At 38.3% G+C, this 26,318-nt stretch overlaps 1 protein-coding gene across 1 annotated transcript in view; it reads left to right on the forward strand.

Annotated features, from left to right (window-relative positions):
• LOC139774336 (uncharacterized) overlaps positions 1-26,318 on the forward strand; it is a 50,734-nt gene that overhangs the window by 8,297 nt on the left and 16,119 nt on the right. The window contains exon 5 of the mRNA XM_071709539.1: positions 25,445-25,594. Coding sequence (XP_071565640.1) covers positions 25,445-25,594 — 150 coding nt within the window. The remainder of the gene's footprint in view (positions 1-25,444; positions 25,595-26,318) is intronic.

Consider the following 26,318-nt stretch of genomic DNA (forward strand, 5'->3'; position numbering starts at 1 on the left):
CCCTCCGCCTCTGTAAATCTCGCCCTCCGGCGAGATTTATTTGACTGTGCACCGTAGATCGAGCATTAATGAATTTTCCGATATTTTACAGCGCCGCAGGGGTTGCGATCGCTGAAAGCCAACCCCCCTCTCCCCTCTCCTTTAGCTTCGTATTTTTCGCCTTCATTCTCCTTTCTCACTCAAACGTATACGTATACTTTCTCTATTTCACTCATGTATATCCATGAGTAGCAGAATCCTGAGAAATAAGAGAGAAAATCGTGGTTCGTATTATAAAACTATAGTACATGAAACGCCATTTAACAATTACACATATAATGGTATAAAATAATTGTGGGAGAAAATACAAAATACTCTTGTCTAGTGCAAAATTCAACTCCGTAACTTTTTATTCTCAAATCGATTATTTCTTTAATCGTTATAAGTTATTTATTATAATTTATATTATATAGGTAATTGATCACACGCTGGTCGCGCGCATATTAGGTATTCTTGATTGAATAGAAATATTCCGATATAGAGCGCTGAAAGATAGTAGTCAACGAAAGTAAAATTTACATAATTTATATTACTTTACATTCATTAATATTAAGTATATGTAAGAAAAATACAAAGTTTTAATAATAAAGTATTATACATGTATATGTTGATATTTACATGAAAAATATTTTGTATGTACTTTATATACGAGGGAAGCTTTCCTCTTATGCTCTTCTAGCATCTTTTCTCCCCTAACGAGTAACGGTAACGAGTTACTTTGTACACAAAGTAACGGTAATAGTAACGCATTACTTTTATGAAAGTATCATTCCCAACTCTGACTAAATCTTTATTTTAATTTAGAAATAAGTATGAGTTAGGTTAGTTTTTTCGGGGAGGGGCGGATTCCCTCAATTGTCAATATAAAGAGAAATAATTAAATATTTGGTGATATTATTAATTAATACATAACTTTTATTTGCAAACCTATAGGTACGTTGAGCTATGTAAATGTGTCAAAAAAATAAAAAAATATTTAATCATTACATATTCGCAAAATGTTCAAATAAAATGTTCAAATAAAGCCATATATATAATGATTAAATATTCCTCCATTCCCTGATCCATTTACACAACTAAACATATATAAATTTGCAGTAAAAATTACGTATTAATTAACAATATTATGAAATATTTTTATTCCATTATTCTTATTAACCTTCATCCTTCTCATCCGTAAAAATCCGTTTAAAGATGTTTATTATAAAATTATTTACAACATTTTCACCGAAGAATACATAAATAGAACGTGGATGGTTTTTGGAAGTTCACTCGTATCTACAATTCACCTCACAAACATTATCTTACTGTTGGAAAAAAGAATATTGTAACGTTTACACACTCCAGTGAAGTTCCAATATTTAAGAGAGCGAACATATCTTACGCGGAGAGCAACCCCTTTAACCCGCGGCCGGCCGGACGGTTCCGATTTATTCGCAGTCTCGGCACATCTCTCATCACCCGACCGCGGTCTTTTCGCATGCTCTCGCCAGGCGAAATGCACTGGGAATAAGTTTTGTTTACCAACCGCGCCGCGAGCGGTTTCAAATTAAAACGTCGGAGCGGCCGCGTGGGGCCGATTTTTCCGTCTCTCACGATGAAGGTACCATAAATCCGTAACGACGGCCCCTCAATGACGCCGCTGGGCGTTTATGAAGGCCAAAGAGGAGAGAGGAAATAAATGAGGGACGATTAGCGGAGCACAGAATCATGAATGTTGAAAGACGTTGAATATATATCATAAATCAATTGAAACTCTCTCTGGAGTTATCAAAATTAAAAACATTTATCAATTTGTTGATAATATCTGCTGCTTTATTAACAAAAAATTAAATGCTTAGTGAATAACTATATAATCTCTTATTATTTATTAAAATTAAATATCTTAAATTATACGACAAACGCGCATGTCATAAGTATAATATATATTTCAGAAATCTAAAAATTTAAGATTTTTAGTTTCATTAATCGAGAATCCGCGTAGCGGAACCGAGGTTCCGAATGTAAGAAACCTGCAGAATCTCAAGCTCTCCGAAAACATCTAACAAAAGATGGCAGGAGCTCTTAATCGGTTCAAGGGAGTCGGTGACCGCTTACACGGTACGGTTTCCTTTAAAACTTCCTTAGTTGGATTTCCCTCTTTTCCGTGAAACTTGGGCGAGAGAGAGAGATGCTATCGGCGAAATAAAACAGGTTAAGCTTATTTTATCATCCTGTTTAACTCCTGAGATGACGCTGAGAACACTCTTCGATGTCCTCATCACTTTTATCAATATTAAAATCGAAGTTTTAAAGTGTGCTTAATAAAAAATTTGTCGATACATCGTCGCTTCATTAGGAAACTTCGATAAATAAACTTCGAGAACTCCGCTGTTCCCCAGGCGGGAAAAAAGTCCGCCGGTGATAATCGACGTTTTCGAAAAAAGTTCAGATCACCCGGGAAGTTCGGCCCGTTAGCAGCGTTACGATCGACCGCGCGGACGCCCCAAAGAAATTGGCTTTGTTACGTCAGAAAGCGAAACCGTGCGTTTCCGTCATGTTCTCGAGTTTCGTGAAATACATCGCTCGTCCTCAAAGGCCGCGCGTCTAATGGCTCGTGTCGTAAAAGTTGCCCCAGTCAGTCCCGCTTCGTCTCTTTATTGCTACTTCCGTTTAACCGGCATCGCATCACACACATCATTTATTTATACAGGGCATAAAGACCGATAAGTTTATAAGACGCGTGGAAATTTTAAAGCGTATCAATTCCTTATCGGACGAGGAATATAACAAAATGATAAGGAAAAGTAATGATTGTGAAGATCAAACAATTTCAGATCGTTTGAGTGATAATTGCTTTTACTTTCAAAATCCTCCAATTTTGAATGTCTCAAAAAATCTATAAATCCTACCTTCGAGATTCCCTGAATTCTCTCTCTGAGGAAACTCTTCGGGATTGGCTTATTCGCATTCCTGGGGCTTTTAGAAACTACATTTCTCGGATGTTAACTGCATCGAGTGCTAGACGTTTTGAATCTAAAGTCTCTTGAATTCCGGATGCGTACAGTACCTACGCTAATCCTCCTCCAGAAAATTTAACTCAGAGGCATAAGCGTCTGCCGAATTCGCTGAACTGTTTTAACGTCATTAATATCCATTATCCGCTTTCATCGCGCCTTTGTCTCGAAGACCTATTAAAACACGTAAGCAGAGTCGGGCGGCAGTCGACGGCTCCTTCAATACGCGGGGAAACAAGGATCTCGACGTACCGGCCAACAACAATGACGAGAAACAGCGGAAAGTATCGTCTGAAGCGAAAGTTGCAGCCGTCGCAACGAGCACGCCGTTTATTTTAAGTTCTTTCAAACTCTGCGGGGAAAGGAAACAGCGAGTTGAAAGAGCGCTGGACGATGGAGGGGAGATATAAAGGAGGAAGAAGGAAAAGGAAAGAAAGATCGACCGAGAGAGAGAGAGAGAGAGAGAGAGAGGAGGGAAGGGAGGGAGGGAGAGAGAGAGAGAGGAGGTATCGCGCTGAAAATAGAGGAAAACGGAGAAATGGCGGTCGCTCCAAACCATTAGACAAATTTTATATATAGCATCGGAAAACTCGTTTGTTTTTACCCGCACGTCGGTTATTGCTTTTCACCCCTAGAGTAATAATCGACATTTCGACACGCTTCGAAACGAAAACATTATCTTTTTCTTCCTTTTTCATACGCGATAATTGAACAACTATCGTCGTCGCGAGCGAGGAAAGTTTCTTTATGAGAACAAATAATTCTTTTCCAGTCACCGGATTGTTCCCAGAGGCAAGAAACTTTTTATATTTGGGCAATAAATATAAAAACTACATGATAACCCATGCTCGCGCGAAGGCGATAGATCAACAATCTCAATTACAACAATCAATCGTGATTCCAAGGATTCGGTAGGTTTCCCTTTCTCTTCAGCTTCGTGGATTCTATGGATCCCGCTCTCTAAATCTCATAGAGCGCATGGTTTCGCCACTAATATATTTAGAGTGGCTGCGATAGTCACTCCAAAAGACACGGTTGTCACTCTAATTTGAGTAAATGCGGGCACTCATAAGGTAGGAGTGAATTTTTCACTCAAATTTTTAGAGCGGTTACTCTACCGGAGTGATACGATCTCACTCTAAAGCTATAGTGAATCACGATTCACTAAAGATCGACTGATAAATAATTGTAACAGAGTGAAATTTTCCACCTAAAATTATAGAGTGACATAATTCACCCCTGGACACTGATCTACTGCACTCGAAAAAAGTGCCCTTTCACTCAATAGAGTGCAATTTAATTCTTTCTTAGAGTGACGAATCACTCGAAGTGCACAGGCTAAATTTTCACTTTTCGTTACACTATGCATTTCACTCGTTTTGAGTGACATTTCACTCTTGGACTTTCAGAGAGTAAATTTCTCAAGCGAACAAAAGTCACAATTGGCGATTCGCAACAAGTAATCCGCAAATTCTAACTTGTTAGCGCCTCGATTTGTGTGACCCGAGTGTAATGAAATCTCGGCCGAGGCAGTTCATTAACACATGGATCACGTTCGATTCCTCACGCGGTATCTGCGGGCAACCGCGGCTAAACATAATCGGCTGAATAGACGGATATTCATGCGGGTCGCCAGAAGGTTCTTGAACAGGGGTCAAAAGGAGGGGGGAGGGGGAAGGGGGAGGGGACGGCGTGATTCGAGACTTACATAATGATGAACCGAAATCCGTGGCATGCACGGCCGATATGTTACTGTCTGCTTCGATGGCGTCTGGCCGCAAGTAGATAGGGGATGAGCGAGGGGCGCATGGCGCTTTCCTTCCATATTAAGTGGTTAACCCGCGGCCTGCCAGGATGCAGTAAGGCATTCGCGAGTGACTTCGCCGGATGCTCGCAAGAGGACTCGATGGCGGTGGGAAGTCCTGACTCGATTACTGTCGACTGCTAATATCGGGAGTCCACTTCATGCGACCCCCCTTCCCTCCCCCCCCTCCCTTTGAGGACAAATTTACAAGAGGATGAGGAGAAAGGAGAATAGAAGTGGGAAAATAAACAGCGAAAAATGTATTGTATTTTGGACGGAATCCATGAAAGCACTAACAAAGAACTCCGTAGAGCAGCAAACTCCGATAGCTTAAAGGATGAAGTTAGCATTTAGTTGATGTGGAGAGAAAAAGACTCAATTTTGGAGCGGCGGAAAAGAATTATCTGCGAAAGACTAACCCGTCGACTTTTCTTTATATGTCTGATAAATATTTAAAAAGATGTTTTGTAATAAAGAGCGGCAAAAAATTGGATTTATAGTAATTTATAATTCATATTATAGTAATATTAATAGTTTATATTATAGTATATTATATTTATAGCAAGAGAATGATAACAACACAATTCGTTTTGAAATAATTACTGCAATGGCCGGATTTATATTTGTTTCAATTTTCATCCGATAGAGCTTGTTAGATATCAAGGGAACTTAATTAGAACAATTGCAATGATTTTGCTTGTTAGAGGTATTAGAGCATTTAATTGGACGAGTTTCTAGAAACGGCCGGGAGTCGTTTATGACGCTAATAAATGGAAGCGATTTGTCGGCAATAATCACAGGATCACAGAAAAACTTCATGGGCCACCGCGTCATTTGTCGAGAGATTTACTTCCACGCCATTTATCGTGCGCTAATATTTATCGCTTGTTATTAAATTAACGTTTTGTTGTAATTGAAAAAACTCCATTTTTCCTCAATTTAAAATTAGATCTTGATTTATCACGCACTTCCAAGAGAGAGAAGAGCTTTTCCATATTTTCTTCTTTAACGTTATTTTAGTATTCCGCTCGTTTCTTCCCTTACGCTATTTCCACGTTATTTCTTTTCCTTTGCACTATTTTCATTTGCATTCTGATCCTCTACAATCATTTTATGCGTGTTTATTGAAACGGATGACTCTCGCAAAGAAACGCAGCTTCATCGATCTTCTCGTGCGGCGATGCTTCGTTTCGCGAGGGAAAACGTCTTCGACTATTTCCGTACGTTTGCACGGGCACGAAAACACGAAGCTACCACCGCACCGCGAACGGCACCACCTCTTCCCCCTCTCCCTACCGCCCTCGCCATCGGTGAGAGACAAATCGATGCTTCATGAATTTACAGCGGATGAGTCGCTCGGTCGTTCCATGAAATAGCGCGTTACAAACCGATCCCCACTCGATTCGCTGCGATTTGTAAACCATCGGTCGCTTCGATCCCTCGCTCTCACCCCTCGCCCACACCCTTTCCTCCTCCGTGTCGCAAGAAGACGCAGCTGCTAAGTTTTCGTCCGACAAGATAAGCGGAGCAATTGTGGCACGAGATGTCCTGGGCGGAGTCGCTATTCCCCCAAAATGGATTTCTGTGAATCGCTAATATGCTGAGAAAGATTTAATGGAATTCCCCGGACTTCGGGGAGAGAGTTCGCAAAATATCGCAATGTCCCGAAAGATGTATTACGCTCTGGCAAGAAGTACGCCAGCGTTTTGTAGTACGCCTTCTCTTACAGGACACTTATTCTAAACTTGAATATCCACATTTTTCAAGACACGATTAGGCTTTAAATCCAGTTTCTCTCGCACGAGTTCAAAACTTTTCAGCCTAAAATACTGAACGCTTACATTTCGGAACGTATGGTTCTTTAAATTTCTAAATTCTGGCATTTTCACTACTTTCCAAATAATTTTCATTTTTCTAAGTTATATTTATTTACATCTATAATATGTTATATGGCAGTTATATTTGGTGTTTGCTGAATAGTTATATTTATATAGTTATATTTACATATAGTTATATAGTTATATTATATACCTACAGTTATATTTATATTTATACATCTTCGTTTGAAGTGCAATATTATATTTTCACCATTTTCATTATTTTAAAAATAGATTACACGCAAGGATATCCTTGCAATTTTTTTCTTCTTCCCTTTACTTACTTAACGTTTGTTACTGATCGCGTGCGAACTTTAGTTTTCACAGTCTCGAATTTATCTTGAACTGATACGGCCAATGTTCTTTCGCAGGATTAACGTAACCAATAGGTTACGCAAATTTTGGCAAGCTCTCGCAAGCTCACCTACGCGTTTTACCGGTGGCTTTTGCCTACGACTGACAATATAGCTAGCACTCAGCTCACTGGCATCCACCGAAGCCACCCTTAACGCATTAACATAATGGAAAAGTTATCGGAACGCTTTAGAACGGATCTTGAAAGTTACGGCAACAAATTCGCGAACGTTAACTTATCGACTTCCTCTTTAGAACCTCGAAACTAATAATGTATGATGATATTATCAGTTTTCATGTCGGGAGAGGAAAGCCGATAAGAGAAAAATGCTCGCTGATGCTGAAACTGCCGCGCGAGTATACGAATTCAATATTGCAACTTCTAATTGATTTTATCTCATTTCACATCACGATTTTGGAAAGATTTGTATAAATTAATTCTAAATTATTTTATAATTATATAATTATCAAAGAAATATAGATTATTAAATATCTTGCTTGATATATATTAAATTAAATATTATAGATTGCGAGAAATGCAAGAATGCAGGCGTATCATTATAAATTATCTTAGGCGAATAAATTTCATACGGCTCATTTTATCCGATTAACTTTATATGATTTGGTTTGCGCAAATCATTTTACGCGAATATTATTGAAGAGCATTTCGCAGCGATGAATATGGAATATTGATGTTGGAATTAGCGAGCTCTTTTGCAACCTAATTAATGCGGTGTCTGTTTACCATACTGACCGTATTTAACGGGCATTACGTCAACATATTACAATATATGAATATACAGGCTCGCGTTGTTTCTTTCGACGGCAAATTCTTTTAAGAATTCGGATTCGATTATTCGCCATATACTCTTTCACAATTTCATTAGTAGAAAATTTAAAGAAAAATAAAGAGACGTTCTTCAGCATTTCCACTAGCGAAAGCGGCCGATTCCTAATGAGGTCGGGGTAGTTTATCGCGGGAAGCACATCAGAAATTATGAATGGCGGCCGTAAACGGGAGCCAACACTTTTCTAGTTGCAAGATGGCCGCAATGGGTATCGTGCAGCGGGCGCAACTCCCATTAAGCATCTCCGAGCTGCAAGTAGACCGGACTAACTGCGCTCTGCCCGACTTCTTACATTCTAATGAATATAAATATCGCTCTCTCGCTCCGTCTGAGAGAACCGTTTCTTCCCGGCCCTGGCATCCCGTATAATTGTTTCCGTGGAATCTCCTAGACTTCCAGATAAAGTTCCTATTGAAATAAAAAGGGTTAATGACCGAGCAACAATAATTGTTAAATAATTAACTTATTAATTTGCATATACGATATATATATAAATTGGTAGGTTTCGACTTCACTGAGTCTTCTTAAGCCGTGAAATAATAAAACATTTAAAGACGGTAATATATTGATGTATTATAGAAAACAGATTGAAATACATAAAAGTCAAACGTTGAAACAAACTATATAAAAGTAAACGAAGAAAAATAAGATGGAAAGTCGTAATCTAATAAAATTATCATAAGAAGCCACATCACAGTTTGAAAGCAAGACGAATACATAACTAAAAATTGTCGTTGCATCTGTATGAAGTCAGAATGTAAAACGAAGATGAAACACAGTCAGCGGTTAGATTATCCATCATTAATTCCTCGTTCGGAGGCGAGCATAAATCGGGTCAAATAGTAAGAATTAAAGTCGTCAGAAATGTTGTTAATTCCGGTTGGATAGTCAATCATGTAAAAGAAAGTTCTAAAAAAAAAAATTGAAGAATAAAGCTCTGCCAGCCTCCTCTAATAATCCTTCTCACCCCCTCCCCTTCCACCGCTAGCTTCTGTATCCCCCCCCTCCTCCCGATAGCGGTTGAGAGCCCCGCTCGAAGTGAACTCCCGCTCCGCTCGATAAAATCTTCCGCGGCTCCACAAATTTTATTTATCGCATTCTGGAAGTACTTGTTTAACACGTACGTTCGAAACGTATCGCTCGCCGAGAATCGATACGCGCGCCCTGCGCTTGCCACGCCCCCGCGTTTATTTTGACGGAATTCCTGCGAGCGAAATAGGTATATATCGTGCTCAAAAGTACGTCGCGTCGTCAAAAATCTGCGGAAAGTCGTTGAAGAGGCTAATAGAGATCCAACGGATCCTAAGAGCATTGGATTCTTGTCGACAGCGTTGGAATTTTTACTTTGAATTCTGACGTCAGAATTCAACTTTTCTGTCATTCTGAATTCCTGACGCGTAATTTTGGCTTTGATTTCTAGAATTTCTGCGTCTCGGAATTAATTCGTAGATTTTTTTTATCTAAAATCTAAACTTGGCACTTTGTAGCTTTATTCTTAGAATTATTAATGTGCATTCTAAACTAAAGTTTCAACATTGTTTCTACACTCCATTTCCTTAAATATTTGATATTTTCTTAAATTTCTGTACTTTCTAGAATTCTCTATATTTTAATTATTTTGAATTTTTAATTTCCTCTTGTATAAACACTTTTTCACTGCCTTTTGAAATTTTTACTTTAAATTCTGACGTCAGGTGTTTCTGTCATTTTGAATTCCTGACGCGCAATTTTGGTTCCGATTTCTAGAATTTTTATTTCTTGGAATAAATTCGTAGGTTTCTTTATCTTAAGTTGGCACATTGTAGCTTTATTCTTCGAATTATTAATGTCTATTTTAGATTTTCGACACCTGAATTCCATTTCCTTACATATTTGATACTTTCTTAGATTTCTATACTTTCTAGAATTTCTAGAATCTATTTCGATGCTTTCTAAAATTCTCCGTGTTTTAATATTGGATTTTTAAATTTCCTCTTGCGTAAACACTTTTTCATTCTACCTTTTGCCGTCGCATATATGCGCGAGCAAATAAGAACACCGAGTTGTCGTGAATGTAATTATGCCCGCTGTTTTTATTATAAAGCCATCGCGCAGCATTATTGCAATATGATATTTTCAATTGTTTGCGATATTGAATGTCGAATGTAAAATGCTGCTTTTAAGTGACAGCAAGCCAACGGCGGGCGGCGTTATTTAATCCGATTCCATTCTTTTGTGCCTGATAGCGCGCAGCGAGCGTTGATATTTCATTCCTTGGAGCCCAGCGACAGGGCCGGGATGACATTAAAATATTTATTTTCCCGCCAGAAATAGCTGTTCGAACGCAAATACAGTTCGCTGATGCTCCGCGTCTATGCGCGAATGCGGACACGTTCGCGGATCTCGCGCGCGAACTGTTGATCTCTCGCTACGTATTATCTTCAATTAGCCGGATGGAAGTGAGACAAACCCGTTCCAGTTGACCATGGTTTAAACCTCACTTAACCCGAATTAAATTATGCATTTCAATGTAGGCTATAAACGACGTCCGTCTTAATCTTCCGAGCGAGTCTCCGCGCCAGGATTACATGGCAGGATAGAGCGGGGATCGTCAGAGAACGGGATTCAGTAGACGAAAATTACAGGCAACGAGATGGATGAAAATACGGGAACGTAGATCGCTTCCTAGATCGCTTTAAGCGGTATTATGATAGCAATGTCATTGAAGCAATTATCGCGTCTGGGAGCGCAGCCCTTAGGAAGATATCGAAATTGTCTACTTGCCATCGTAATTTTCGATTCCGTGCTAACAGCAAATGTAAATGTTTTTCATACAAAAGACAATAATATTGTAATTATTTCTTCAATCTCGACAGAAATTAAGTATCGAAAATCTCTTCTAAGGACCTGACACTTTAAAATCTCGAACTTTTTTAAGAATCCGATAAAATTACGGAATCTTACAGATATATCAAAAAAGAAAAAATTAGTATGTCTCGATCGAACTATAATCCAGATTCTAGAAAATGTTGTAAAAGACATTTCAAGTTAATTGGACATTCGGAAGAATCAAGCCAAATTGTTTGGCGATAAACATTGACGTACTTGGAAGTAAGTATCTTTGGACTTGTCCGCGCGAGTTTAATCGATCGAGACGGCACATAATCGCGGGGCACTCGCGGTGGAGCTCCCGGCATGTAACAGAACATCGTAAGTCCTCTTAACACTGACTCGCACAATGGCGGGCAGTAAGGCCGATGTGTTTCCATGACCGGGTCAGTTCCATAATACCACGCGAACGGCGCGGCGCGGCGCGGAGCGGCAAGAGCCGACCGTGGGATGAATGTTACATGTGCATGCCACTCAGTAGATTGCAGCCGACTGAAGTGGAGTCAGATATGCCGCACAACGGTAGTAGCATCATCCTCGAATGGCGCGGACACTATAGCGATGGCGCTCATCGAAAATCTAAGCTGTCCATTGGCGTAGCCAATTTACCATTCGGTAAACAATATCGTTTTAATCTCGCAGTTTGCTTCAATTATCGCTCCTTTTTTACGTTTCGTTAAACATCGCTCCGTTTCGTTAAACAATTTCAAATTTTTAACAAAAATTAAAAATATATGTATTCTTTGATAATACGCCAATTGCTCAGAGCCTTTCAGATAATTGACTAATTGTGAGAATTAGTAATATAAAAAAATTAATGAGAAATATAAAAAATATATATTTCTATGCGTAAAAACGATCTAAAAAAATTAAAAATATATGTATTAAGAAAGTTCAAAATTAAATGTTATAAATAACAACACAGACGCCAAGATCGAAATCGCTCAAAGTGAGTTTTAAGATATATATCACAGATATTCAAAGCTCCACAAATTCCGCTAAAGGTTAACAATTCCAACTATCCAAAGTACTAAAGTTTCGCAGATTGAAATTTCCAAAGATTCAAAGTTTCAGAGTTCGAAAGTTCTAATGGGTAGAAGTTTCGAAGGTCCAGTGTTCTAAATATCTGAACTTTCGAGAGGGGGGCCCGGTAGATACCAAGATGGCGCCAATGTAAAGGGTAGTTTGCCATCGTAAAAATGCCGAGCGGTCATCTATACAGCTGGCGGTACGACGCGGTCGAAATAGTTAAATAGAGATAATGGAGCGGAATGGGATTGGCTGCCTCGATGATGCTGCTCGTTGTTCGGATTATGAAGATGGATGAAAGCAATCACACTCGCCGCAGACTGTCCGTAACTTCACATTTTACCCGGAACAAATCATGATCCAAACCGTCCATTCGCCTCTCCATCTTTTTTCTGTCGTTTTACATATTGCTTCAGCACTTCCGTCATTGTAAACACAGCGAAATGCGCGAAACACAATTTTTGGATTGTAAATTATCCTTGTGGTAACTACATATATAATAATTATTTTCTGTTATTATATACCGTTGACCTAAAAATCGGTGTTTCCATCTTGGTAGTAAAAATTTTTTATTGCGATAAATATTACCACATGCCTCAGTGGTCGAATTGGTACGACGCCCTACACGGAATGAGGGAGGTTCCAGGTTCGAACCCTGGCTGAGATAATATTTTTCGCAATAATAATTTAATTTAATAAAAATGAGATGCTTATATGTAAGTATCAAAGATTAAATCAATTTAGAAACGACCAAAACCTATGGTCGAAAAAATCTTGACGATTAATCTGACCAAAACCAATGGTCGAATTGTCACATCAGCCAAACGTTGTCGAATATAAAAATAGAGTCTTTCTCAATTATTTTTTATTGTGAAATTAATTATTAATATTGTTTATCAATATTGTGTATACAATATCCTTCGAATCTATTTAGTTATTTGTGCCGCACGCGCCTTTTACAATTTATATTGTGATAATTAATAATAGCAATTACAAATATTAAAAATTATAACATTCCGTTATTTCACCTTCAAATTCCGTAATACTTCTTATTAAGCTCCACTGAACTCTATTGATATATTCTGCTGTTCACAATTGAGCATTGTCTTTAAATAGGCAAACATTAGACATTGTGTAAGCCACAATAGGTCTAATCTCATCCCCCAGTAACTGAGAGATAAAGGTAAACAACAGTAACCAGTAGCAGCAATGATTGAAACGCGGCGCGAGGTATCCATTACTTAGAGAGTATTTTCAGTCAGCGCGGGAGTAGCCGTTCTTCATTTAATTATTTTCTCCCGATATCTCACGGCTCTCTGAATCCATCTGTAAATTAAGTTGGCCGCCGCGCACCGCTCGCCTCCCTGAAGGGGTGGCGCGCCGGCAAAGATTGCGAAAGCGAGGCTCCACCAGACATCTGCAACCCTCGTTTTACTCGGTACAAAGGAAGGGGCCCCCGACCCCTATTCTTTTTCACAGCACGCGTCTCTCTCACCTCGGCGTTCAATTATCCACCAAGGGCAATGGAGTCGCCGACTTCTCGACCGAGAACCTGCCTCTTAACGCGTTTCCGCGCTAGCCTCTCCGCGCGAACAATTTACGAGTGTTTTCTTCAAGAATGCATTTACCTCGGAATACCTGGCGTATTGTACTCTGTAAATTCGACATCTACAATTTTCCTAGCGTAGGCTGCCTTCGCAGGCCTGTTCAGAGAAGATTGTATTTTTAATGCGGCATTCATCTGCGATAATTGAATCAATTGTCTGAGAAACTACATAAGTTAACTGTCATGCATTTCGGGAAAATAGTAGAGGAAGGTGGGGTAATTCGAATCACTTTAAGCCTTTTCAAGATAACTTAAAAACTATTAAAGATAATTAAACTTTGTTTTCACTGAGTTGTAATGCCAAATGTTTGTTACAACGTGTTCCTAACAAATTTTATTTATTTATAGTAAGTTTAATGCTATTACCAATTTTTTGAAGGTAGATTTTTGTAGGGTAATTTAAACCATGTTGGGCAAAGTGATACACTTTATTAATCTTTGCAAAAAAAAAACAATTTTTCTCGTATTTTAAAGCATATAGGTATTCCAATTTATTACAAACTCTAATTTTTGTGCTTTCATACAAATATAGATAACATGTTTCAAACTTTTACTCACAATAATATGTACTTATAATGTATACTCATTATAATATTATTACTCCTGAAAGAAAGAAACAATAGAATATAAAATGCAATACTTCTAAAAAGTATTATACAGACTATCTCAAAATTATCCGATATCGCTATTTTTACCTTTATATCGTACACAATAGAAACGTACACTTGCTAAATAGACATTAAAGTTCTATCTTAGTTTTACATTTAACAAAACTCGACTAAGAAGCTATGAAGTAGATTGCCTGCAAAATAAAAGTTTATATACTAATCTTACGTTGTAAGCGATACCTACACACCAAATTTTTAGTTTTAATTTTTAACTTTGTGACACGTTGTGCCACGCTGCCGCTTATGTTAGATTAGGGGGCCAGCAGCTATTATAGTAATTCCATTGCTGTCCGCTATAGGTTGTAACACTTAAGACTTATAGGGCCACTACTTCCAACGTCTGTTAACTTCTAATTGACCATTAGCTATCGAAATCGCCAACTTCTATTGGCTATTCTGAAAAGTTAACGATCGGTTAGAAGTTAACAGACGTTGGAAATAGTGGCCCTTAATAATTTAGATATCGTGATGGTTCATGTTGCCCACGTGGTTCACGTTACCCCATATTCGTCCGTTTCATTCGAGTTTCACGTTTGAATTATTCAGCGCGGTTCGATTTTTTCGCACGTTCCCTGTTACGAGAGATTATTTTAGGCTTTCGCATTCACACAGATTTTCGGGACACGTTTGTTTCAGCTTAACAAAGTGTTGTCCGCATTAATGCGGTTTGCATACAATCGATATAGCGCGATTTCAAAGGGCGCAATATCGGCAAAGCAAAATTTCGGAATCGCGGGCACGTCGGACTGCGATGCGGTAAATGATAATAGTTGCTCCGAATTTACGTTTTCGGAATTTTTCATCGCATAGTCATTCCTGATGAATGGAAGCGCGGAACACAATACGCGGGTGTACGACGGTTTAACATATTTTACGTGATATATCGCGACGCCTTTTGCCACGGGGCCATTGATCGCCATGGGTATCCGCGCGATATTTCATATACGTTTCGATGAGGTATTTTGAGATATAATCGTCGGAATCTGGAACCAGCAGCGCCGCGATAAAAAGTCATAATGCCCTCATTTATAATGGCTCAGGCCAAGCGCGCAATCTGCCAGCGACAAATCGATATGCATTTTTGACCGTGTTAATTGGGAAACCAGTGACCCCAGAAACACGCAGATTCATACCTCGTTTCACTTTATCTCACATACAGTTAGGTCCGGTTAGTTTACGTTGTTTACGTTTATATTATATATGTTACGGGCAGATCAAATTCCAATTTCGAGCAATCTAAAGCGCAGATAATCTCTAATATTATAAATCAAATGTCTAGATATATAGAACAACAAAAATAAAAATTTGAGGAAATTAGAAATCTTAAAAATTCTCAAAAAAGTTCAAATTCCAAGAATATTAATATTTTTTAATTATTTTTATGTAATAATTTTTAAAATCCTACTAATTTGATACTTAAAGAAATATTCTTAAATTACAAGAAGTTTTAGCCCTGGAAGAACTTTTAAGTCAAAACGGTAGCTTAAAATCCGAGAAATCCAAAATTGCGACGCACCAATATCTGCGCGTATAGTGGAGTCGGCACGCTCCAACGAACAACTCGACTATGAGTAAACGTAAATGGCCAGAGGGGTGTACAAGGGGGAAACGCGCTGTACGAGGGGAAAAAGGGAAATACGCGAAGCTGAATGCGAGGGCGTAACGATGTAACGACTTTTGTGCGAGGAATGCGCGCGATACCCGTGACGAGCCCCGAGTGCGAGGAATCTCTACGGAATGCCCCGAGATACAGCAATATGCATATACGAAATGCAACTCGGGAGTTATATGCATAGCATTAAATGTAAAGTGTAATATGGGAAAATGAGGGCCTTTTTAGCAGCGAGTTCTGATCATGATAATGGAATGTTAATAATTTGCTATAAATCACGCCGACACAAAAGTTTCAAACTCTTAAAAGAACCCGAAATTTACAGAAATAAATTTTACAGTCGCAAAGTAATCCAGTCACGTTCAGCTATTTTTTGTTTCGTTGTGCAAAAAACGGTTCTAATGGTGAAAGCATCCCTTTAAAGGGAGTCTCTTATAGTTTCAGGCTGATATTAGCAAAAGCATGAAAATCTGAATTCTTTTTGAAGGAACATTTTTACCTGCGGTATTATTTTTCCGCTAAAACAAAATAACTATGCAATTACGTTTGAATATACTATACATTTTTGTAAAATTTTGGATTTGCCAAATCCAGAGAAAAAAAAACTCACACAATTAGAAATTGGCGAATGGCAGAATTAATAAAACATTTGCAAAGTTTATAAGTTTACAGGTATAATAATTTAAAAATTGTTTAATAAATTTATATTTTAAAAAACTTTAAAAGCGCAATATCGTAACGTCGAGAACACCAATTTTCACGCGGACAACCGCCACCAAAAACCACAGCGGATTCACGGCGGTTGCTTCCGTGGCATCTAGACTGGTGATGTATTTGACCGGAAGTGAGGTCGATCGATTATAGTGGAGAATGTATAACGATTGACGTGCCGCGGTACATCGCTCAAGCGGATGTAACGGTATCGTGTCGTAATTTCGGAAAACGACGCTCGAGGCAACGCTACACTCGCCGCGGTAGAAATACAAACAGCGGGGGACACGGGGAGGCGGGAGGAGTAATACAACCTCTCTCTCCTATTTCGAATTGCCAACTCTCCAGTCGCAACCCCTCAACCCTCCTCCCGTCAACCCCTCCGCCGCGCCGGCTTCTCTGCGATAAATTATGTGCGTAGCCCGTGGGGTAAACTGCGACCTGTGGCAGGTATGCAGTAACGATCGGAGGAGTTAGATTTGGACGGCCACATTTCCAACCAAACTTGCTTGATTTCGAGGGAAGCTTCATGATCATTGCAAATCGAAATTGTAATGTTGCTTGGGAACTTCATGATTATTGCAAAACTGAATTATAACGTATCGAGGGAACTTCATAACTGCTGCAAATCGACATTGTAATGTTTCATAAGGTTCTGATAGATTTCTAAACTTCAACAAATATTTTTGAACATAAGAGAATATATATTCAAAAATATTTATGTATATTGTATAAACTTACATATATGTATAAATGTAATTAAAAAATGTATATGTCTGCAAGATGAACCAGTTCAGCATTAAAACAAAAATTAGTCAAGAGTATAAACTAATTATCTCTTTTACGCAAAAATGTGATTACATTTAATTGTATATTTTATTCAAATGAATAAATGCGGGTTGTAATTAAAATTTTTTACATGAAAATATTTCGAAGCTTTTACAATGGAAATTTAGAAGTTATTCAAAGCTGATAAAATCCCGCGAATATCATATTTAAATATTCGAAAATTCGCGTTTTTACATTTTCCCCCCTTTAATTTTCATTACGTTCCCTTTGAGGGGAGAAATGGGACATGAGAACGTTTTCAAACATACGAGTTATTGAAGATGAAAGCCAAAATTAATCTCACGTCGAGGTCAGTACCGCATTACCGAGAGAGGGTGAATGCAGATATAAATTCTTGAATAATAAAAGACTATTACTGATAATAGAAGTTCGAGTTAATCGCGTTTCCAGCGGAAAGCGCGAGGCGTTACGGTATCGCGTTATTAAATGCAATAAAGCTTTTAGAGAGACGCGTTTAAATGCATGAAGCGTAGGACTCGCAGGACTTATCCCGCGGAACCTAGCTGCAGGAGTCGCGCGGCTTATCCCGGCGTGGCGGACAGGAAACGGGCAGCTACCTCCGCGTCTAGACATATTTACGCGCACCACGATAACCGGACTGTCCTTTTTAAAGCGGAGCTTAAAAGCTTTCTGGCCCCGCGAGGAAGAAAAAGTCACACTACGGCGTGACCGCGACTTAAAACGAATACTAATGCGGCTTGGAAATGCCTCTAGATTTCTTTCTTTTACTCGTCTCACATTGTGCGCGTAATTTGTTTATAAGCTGCGATAGCTATGGCGTTTATGATATACTAATCAGATGAGTATTTTAAAACTGCCGCGTTTTGCTGAATATGCGATTATTTTAATTGTGAAAAATTAAAATAATTGTGTATTCACACGCGTAACAGCATGTGGAGGAGACATATAATGTATATTCCATCTCCTGTCATAACGTCATGAATCCTTGAAGATGTAAAAAATCGCTGTTGTTACTTTCGAGGAAAGAGAGACGCGGACATTTTTATAGATGCTTTCTCGTTACTTCAATCCTGGGCTATGGCGTCGGACCAGCTGCCGAGGATGTTCCGCATCTTGGAAAACGACTGCCACCATTACTCTTTCGACATTGATAAAAAGAACAGTCAACGGCTCGGAATAAGATGGCTAACGCAATTCTCGCGCGATTCTTTTCATAATGAAAAGCAGCTGGGAATTAATGAGATCCGGCGTAGGTGACATATTTATTATGCTCTAGTTTAATCAAACTTTTTTAATTTCTAATGCGTCGAGTACTAAAAACTTTCAATCTTTTCTTTATACTCTAATTTTTTCAAATACTCCAGCGTTAATTAAATCCCGCATTAAATTGGCAAAATTTCGACCAGTCTCGGTTGATTCTTTTCGGAGATGCACTTTGGGCTTTCCCTCAATTCGTGAATGCAATGCTAAGCTCGCGAGGTAATCGTATACGTGCTAAAAAGCAGCGGGTTAACGTGTCCGAGGACGTTCATTCCTTATATGCAGCTGCAGAAATTGCATCTGGCTGGCAGTGGAAGATGTTCGCCACTGAAATAAGCGGTTACATTGTTCCCAGCATCACAATCCTGGAACGAAGGACATGATAAAATGGAGAGTGAAAGAATCGAGAATGGAATAAACAAGGAGAACCATTCATGAAAGGCATGCGGCAAATCATTTTCTTCCTTTTTCCACTTTCTAACCCGCGTCTCTCGATGGACCACCGCGGGTGACCACCGTAAATATTTATCTTGCTTATTTTCCCATCAGTGCTATTATTAGTGGAAATGTCAACGAATATACTGCTATCGTCCAAACAGATGGCGAATTTCATCTCGAGATCGCCGAAAGCAGAATATTTCGGTCGCGGAAACAAGTCAAAATCGCAGCAAGGCGAGAAAATAACACGGAAAATAACAAGATTTCTTTCAAGTTCTCGTCTAACTTTTCTATGACGCTTTAAAAAATAATCAAACGTATCGTTAGAAAGTTGGAAATATTCTGTTGAATAATGAATGTATAACTTGGTCTCACACAATAATATTGAAATTTACTATTGCTCTCCAAAAATACACTTCTTTAAATATTAAGGGAATATTGATTTTCGTTCTCTATTTGCAATTCAGCATAATTAAAATCGGCGTTTTAGTCATTTTATATAAAAAGATCGTCTCATTTATAAAAAATGTACACTATTAAAATAATATCTTTAAATTTTTAGAATAAAGTCCTTTTTAGATAATCTATAATTTGTGCGGGGATTCAGGATAGAATTATATTTATAATTCATATGGCGTGTGTAATGCAAAAAACATTTAAAAACTCAAAATAAAAATAGACAACATAATAAATAAAATATACAATAAAATAATATAATACGAATTTATATTAATATTTGTACTAATATTTATGTTAGTATTTATATTAATATTTATGTACGATATATAATCTATATAATCTATATAAATTTCACGCGCAAATTTATATATTAATATTTATATTAATACTTATACGGTATGTAAAATTATATATAAATAAAAGTCTATCGTGAAATTTGACGTGAATTATAGATCATCTAAAGTGTGCTTCAGACATAATTTATTGAATGTCACTGGCCGCGATAGATTTAGAGAAGAAAAAGACAGAGTGATTTTGAATTTTCCAGTCGAATACATTACGAGCGGTCGATAAACGTGCACGTTCATGGAGAGCAGCGCACGTGAGGGGGTCATCGTTCCGTCATCCTATCTGCTCCAGACGCTCCGCGTGTACATTGGAATACGTGTAGTACGGATTGAATAACGTCGTCCACGATAATGGAAGGCTTTGCCAAACCATGTATCTACAACACCGCACCTATCGGTATCGAACATTCGGATCTCTCACGGTGCACCGCGGTCTCCTCGAAAAGCTAGAAAGAGCGCAAAATCCCACTAATCACAGGATTTAACAACTCGATCGCTCTACGGATTAGGCACGATGGTATAAACTCGGATTTCACAGCATCTGAGATTTCTGTGTGAGTGTATGTATGTGCGTCGGAAAGAGAAAAAGAAAAAGAATGAGAGAGAGAGAGCACAATAGATAAGAAAAAAAACACTTTGTGCAGAAGAGAAGTTGTCGATAAATCCTATAGTTTGTAACAAGAAAGCAACATTGCAGTGTTTTGCAACAAATAAATCTCTCTATTTTTATACGAATTCCTAGTAAACCTATAATAATATAGAAGCAATTGATAGAAGATTTATATAAAGATAATTTTATTTTGTTTCTATGTTACACAAAATTATGAGTAGATCATTTTTATATTTTAAAAATTATTTTTAGTGATCGAATTGTGTATGTAAGGACATGTTTAATATAAATACATTAATTTATATAACCATAATATTTAAATTAAATTTTAGTAATGTTACGCTGAAGATGATCAAAGAAAGGGTCGAAACGTCCGTATTTATTTGTTAATATAATATTTATAAATTGCGCAATAATTACTGCGTATTGCTTCTTTTATTATTTGATTTTGATTTACTAAAGAGAGACTCCATACATTTTTATTTACAATATTAAAAATTCGCGACGTCATTATATTGCTGATTTTGAAAACACGCATCTTTTCGAAGGATGCAATGCTCTAATCGCACTAATAATGGCCCGAGGTATATCGAAATGAAGCTTAACAAGCTGGTAGCCAAGAAGTTTCCCTAGGTTCGCCTCGGGGATAAAGTGAAAGAATACGCGGGAGATGAGGCTCGCGGTCGGTACATGTTCCGTCGTTCCTCCAATTTCCGGCGTTCAGCCGGCAGCTCGCGCGATTTTGTGAAACGGCCGCCTCGCAAAAAATTCCCTACACGACTCCGCACTTTGCCCGAGCGAGACGAGTATATCGCTTCCCCGGGACTGCTGCCGCACCGGAATCCCCGTCGCTTGTGACCGAAAATGGCTGGTGATACCAGCCGGGGATTTCAGAAGCTTGAAGTACAGAGCGATGGAAAAATAACTCGCACGAATATAGACACGATTTTTCTCTCCAATACACACATACATATCGCAGGATATTCATAAATAATCATAAAATAATCCTTACTTTTATAAATTTATAGCTATTTCATCAAACTTTCTAAAATTGGTTGTCATCCAATTCTACTATAAAAATAAAAATTTGCAAACTTTTTGCTTTATTCAGTAATAACTAACTAACGTTAATTTTTATCTTTTGTTTGATTAATAAGATTCTAAATTCTTTTAATGGCAACAATACAGAATGTCAACAATCTGCAGAGTTGGCTGATGTCCTGCTGGAAAACAAAGGATTGACAGTACATATATATAATTTAATGGAATTAAAAAAATTAACAAAAAAATATTGTTCGGCTGGAGATGATTATAGATGGCGGACTTTCGCGGGTTTGAACGTATTGATTTGTAACCTCGCGCGAAAGTCTTTGCGAATAATGACATTTCCACCCCCGAGCAAAATAATATCTGTGCCGACATCTGTACAGGGTTGTGGCAAGCGGTGGTACCAGAAGTTTCCTGCGAGCTTCGCCAGATGGCGAAGGTTGACGCGTTTTCCACCCTTCCGCATCCCGGGGTGGTTTATCACCCCCGTCTTTCGCGTCGTTCGCAAAAGAAGCCGTTTCCATGTCGCAGGCGGGGAGGAGGAAACGAGCAAAGGGGGCGAGGAGAAGGGGCGGAGGAGAGAGTATCGGTCGATCTTTAGGGAGATTTTCGTTGATTTACAGCGCCATTATCGATGCTGCGCTCGCTCGCGTCAACCGGGTTTCTCCGGGCATATGGAGACGCCGTAAAAGGGCTGTAAATCCATTATTTACACGAGCATGCGAACCGACTGGAAGAAGGTCGCTCTTCGAGGCGCCGTGAATTACGGGGACCGACGTTTCTGCGCGCAACGCGCGACGCCTCATAAATATTTATCCACGTACCGGCCAGAAGCAACGCACCAATAAAACTGATTACGTCACGCGATAAAAACCGTTTCGCGTATGGGAAATTGATTTGTTCGTGGCGATCGGAATTTTTCCGTGCTAATCCAGATCTGAACAACCTATTTCAATGAAGAGTGTCTCGATTAATCCGCCGATATATATTTTGCAATCTTAGTCTTTAATGGAGAACGTTAGTCTTTAATGGATCTAACAGATATTTTATTTCTCGCAAACAACACTTGGAACATATGTAATTAAAAAATTAATTTATATCCTATTTATTATGTTTGTGCTTTAGTTATCCTTTATTATGTTAGCCTATTACTGAGAGAAAAGTGTTTGGTATTTGCGACTAGAATTACATAATAGAATAATTATGATTGAGGTTTTTTTAAATAGTTATTATTGCTTTAATATTAGTAAAAGTAATTTTATGTGCATAGATCTTTCAATTACGGTCGTTTTCACCATATTTATAGTATGATCTTACTACACTTACTATACATAAATCACAGGTTATAGTGTATGAAACCGTGTATATTATGGTTGAATGAATGCATGTTAAAGCTATGACAATATATAACAATAAAAATGTAGTATTGAGTCAACATATGTGAAGCCCCTTGCTCAATAGGCGATAGCGATAGAGATAGCGACAGCGATAAAGTTGCCGACAAAGCTATACCTTTGTCGGCAACTTTGTCGCTGTCGCTATCGCTACCGCTATCGCCTATTGTGCAAGGGTCTTTAAAGCTGCATGTTAAAGCTATGACAACATATGACAATAATAGGGTAAACTCGGGTAAGATGGCCATAGAGGAAAGATGGCCAACACATGTTCATTCGATGTTTCATGACGAGCTAGATTAAAAGAACATAGGTTGGCCATCTTTCCTTTATGGCCATCTTACCCGAGTTTACCCTAATGTATAGTATTGATTCAGCTATAATTCGCATTGTAAAAACAACTATAAAAATATAGTTGCGCCAAAAACAACTAAAAATTATAGTGAAATTGTGGTAACTGATGCAACTATTTATTTTCTCTCAGTATATTTAATATGTTTATTCGTCCTGTTATATTCTACATCTGCATTTATTATTTTCTATTTGTATCTCAGAAACCCCATAATATTTGGTTTCAACAAATTGTCCCTGCACGTTTTCTTGGGCGAACGAAAATGCACCTAGCATAGGCGACCTTCATAAACGTTTCGAGCAAGTTACAAGGGTGCGTGCGTTTTTTTTTATGGCGAAAAATACACACCATCATTCGGATGGAGGGAATGGTTTTCCTTTTATTAGGATATAGCTTCACGCGAAGTAATTTATGGCGGCGAACGGCTTCGTTGCACGCTCGCGCGAGCCGCGCTCACGTGACGCAAGATGAAAATATCTCCGCGCATGATTCGCGATACATCAATTTTATGCAGAATGCATCGGATCGATCCGCCTTTCAATTTTCATGTAAATTTCGCGGCGATCGCGTGTCCCTGTCGCTTTCTCTTGTTCTCCTGGCGCCTGTTCCGGCTCGAGATCGCTATGATGTATAGGACCCAACGGAGGGATGCGAGCGTGGACGACGCGATTGTGCGGCAACTATCGTAGTGTCTCCCGTACAGGAGAAATGAGATAGAATATTTGTCCGTTACAATGTCGCCTGTGTTCCATAAATATTATGGACTCCGATATGCGAGACTCTTCTTCTCCTCGTCTTCTTCTCCTTTTCTTCTGAAGAAAATGCATACTTAGATAGCTTAGCTAAAATAAAAGTATGATTATGCAATATTATGGCAATGCAGCAAAGTTATATTATATTATAAATTATTTATAAATTATTATTTAAAGAGCGAAACAAATATGCAGTCAGTTGGTGTAGCTTTGTTATTGTTTAAAATATTTCTTCTATTTTAACTACACATTCACTATTCTCCAACTTGCTCCAAAGAGGCTCTTAAGTATTGATAAATCGATATTCACACCGTGAGATATATGGGACGAGTTGTCGTTGTCAGAAGGGAGAGGCAAGAAGATTCGGTAGAGAGAGAATGTCACGATCGAGTGTCTTGATTTATCGAGATGTATCGAGTGCGCGCCAGCCGTTCTATCGAGCGTTTCGGGAGGAAATAGGAGATACGTTAGGTTCGACGAACGGCCGTCGGTGATAATTGAAACCGTTAATTAAATCTCGGGATAAGCGTCGCGGCTAAATGAGTTTTTAGATCGCCGCCGTCTCTCGAAGTCGCCAAGGGATGAAATCTCTGCCATTTCATTCCCGATGTGGCCCGTCACGTAAATTATATATTTATGTCTCTTTCCTTTATATCGTTTCATCTCATTCAGAAAAGACCTTTTAAATATATATAATATATTATTTTAAATATATATAATATATTAAATATATATTTATTTTAAAATTTAAACATTCAATATTTTTTGGCAAAAAATAAATTTAGTTTCATAATAATTTTCTTTCTTAGAAAATAGATATTAATTTTAGAACAAATAAGAAGTTTTATTAAATAATCGAAATGTAGTAATCCGTTATACATAAAACTGATAAATATCGGCACTCATGTCACTGACAATCGCGTTTGATCTGCCGATGCTATCGTCGCATTCGACAGATGGAATGATTTACTTACAATCAGCGGACAAATTCGATATTCAAATGTCAGCAGAAAGTATGGCGGGGAACGGATTTCCCGATAAATCTCATAGAAGACTGTCGTCCCAGTCTAATTTGCGGATCGTAACGCTAAAAGGGAACTACGTCGTTCGAAAGGTGGAGGTGGAGAGAAGAATTTATAGTTACCTTAATATCGAAAACTCACTGTGTGTGAATAGTTCGCAAGGAGGGTGATATAAATTTCGGCTCCTAATCCCCTGCTTCCATTTTCGCCGAACAAACTCCGGCGATAATTTTTCGCCTGATGTAAATCAGAGATCCTCGAGGAGCGTTTCAGGGAGGATCCGAAAGCTTCTTAAATACAATTAAAAAATTACCGTCGCTGCGGAGGATAAAGTATTGCCGATCGCCTAAGAATAATGTCGCGATGGAGATTTTATCCTTACTCGTCGATTAATATGAAAGAATCCTTCGAAGAAAAAAACTGAAAGATTTATCTTGCAATCAAAAAATCATTAATATTAATAACGAGGGGAGCAAATGACATTTGCGATGTAAATATTCGTACATCAGTTATAAAATGTCTAATTTGTTTATTGTTTCAGGTCAGAAATCTCTGAAAAGGTATCCGGTTATGATGTTCATCCATGGTGAAAGTTTCGAATGGAACAGCGGTAATCCTTACGACGGTACTATATTGGCGGCTTACGGCAACGTCGTTTTTGTTACGATTAATTTTCGACTTGGCATCCTAGGTGAGAAAAACGTAAATTTGTTAAAGAATCACAATAGATACGAAGATCATTGTCAGCAGGAATAGATTTCCCTTCTTTGTTAATCTTATATATATTATAGGCGGAAAGCTGTCGATCGATCCACCGAGCAAAAAAGTACTAACGCCTAATATACTTTACTGTGTACCGTGCTGTATAAATAACTTTGTTACGGTTTGTCGTTTACCAAGGCTGCCGCCTGCTTCGCAAACTTCCTATCTAAATTTTTATCGCTTTGAGCTTTTCAATATTGGACTTCGCCTTCAAAGAAAGTTTACCGAGGTCACGCGGTACGAGGCAGTAGATTTATCATGTCACCGGAAGTGTAAATGATGCTCTCCGCTGTATCGGCTTAATCGCAAATAACTACTTGAAATTAAAAAAAAAAAAGAGCGAAGCGCCCTTGCGCGCTTGTGAAATTCGCGGGAGTAACATAAATGTAACGTGAAGTTTTATCTTTCGGATTGCTTGAATCAGTTATAAAAATATTCGTATTCATGCGAGCGATTTAACAACAACGAGGTCGTGCTAGATTGCGGCTCGGTACTTTCTGGTATGAAAAAACGTTAAATTATTCCACGTATTATCCGGGCGTACACTTTTCTCATTGTTACGTAAAAAAGTATATAACTGATGTGTAGCAATAGTATATATACTTCTCGCTGCACGAGGGCGGTCATGCGAAAGCGTCATTATTCAAAAAGTT

The sequence above is a fragment of the Temnothorax nylanderi genome, unplaced genomic scaffold (assembly GCF_030848795.1).
Source record: "Temnothorax nylanderi isolate EJ_2023f unplaced genomic scaffold, tnyl_v1.0 TNYL_tig0079_pilon, whole genome shotgun sequence".
Lineage (NCBI taxonomy): Eukaryota > Metazoa > Arthropoda > Insecta > Hymenoptera > Formicidae > Temnothorax > Temnothorax nylanderi.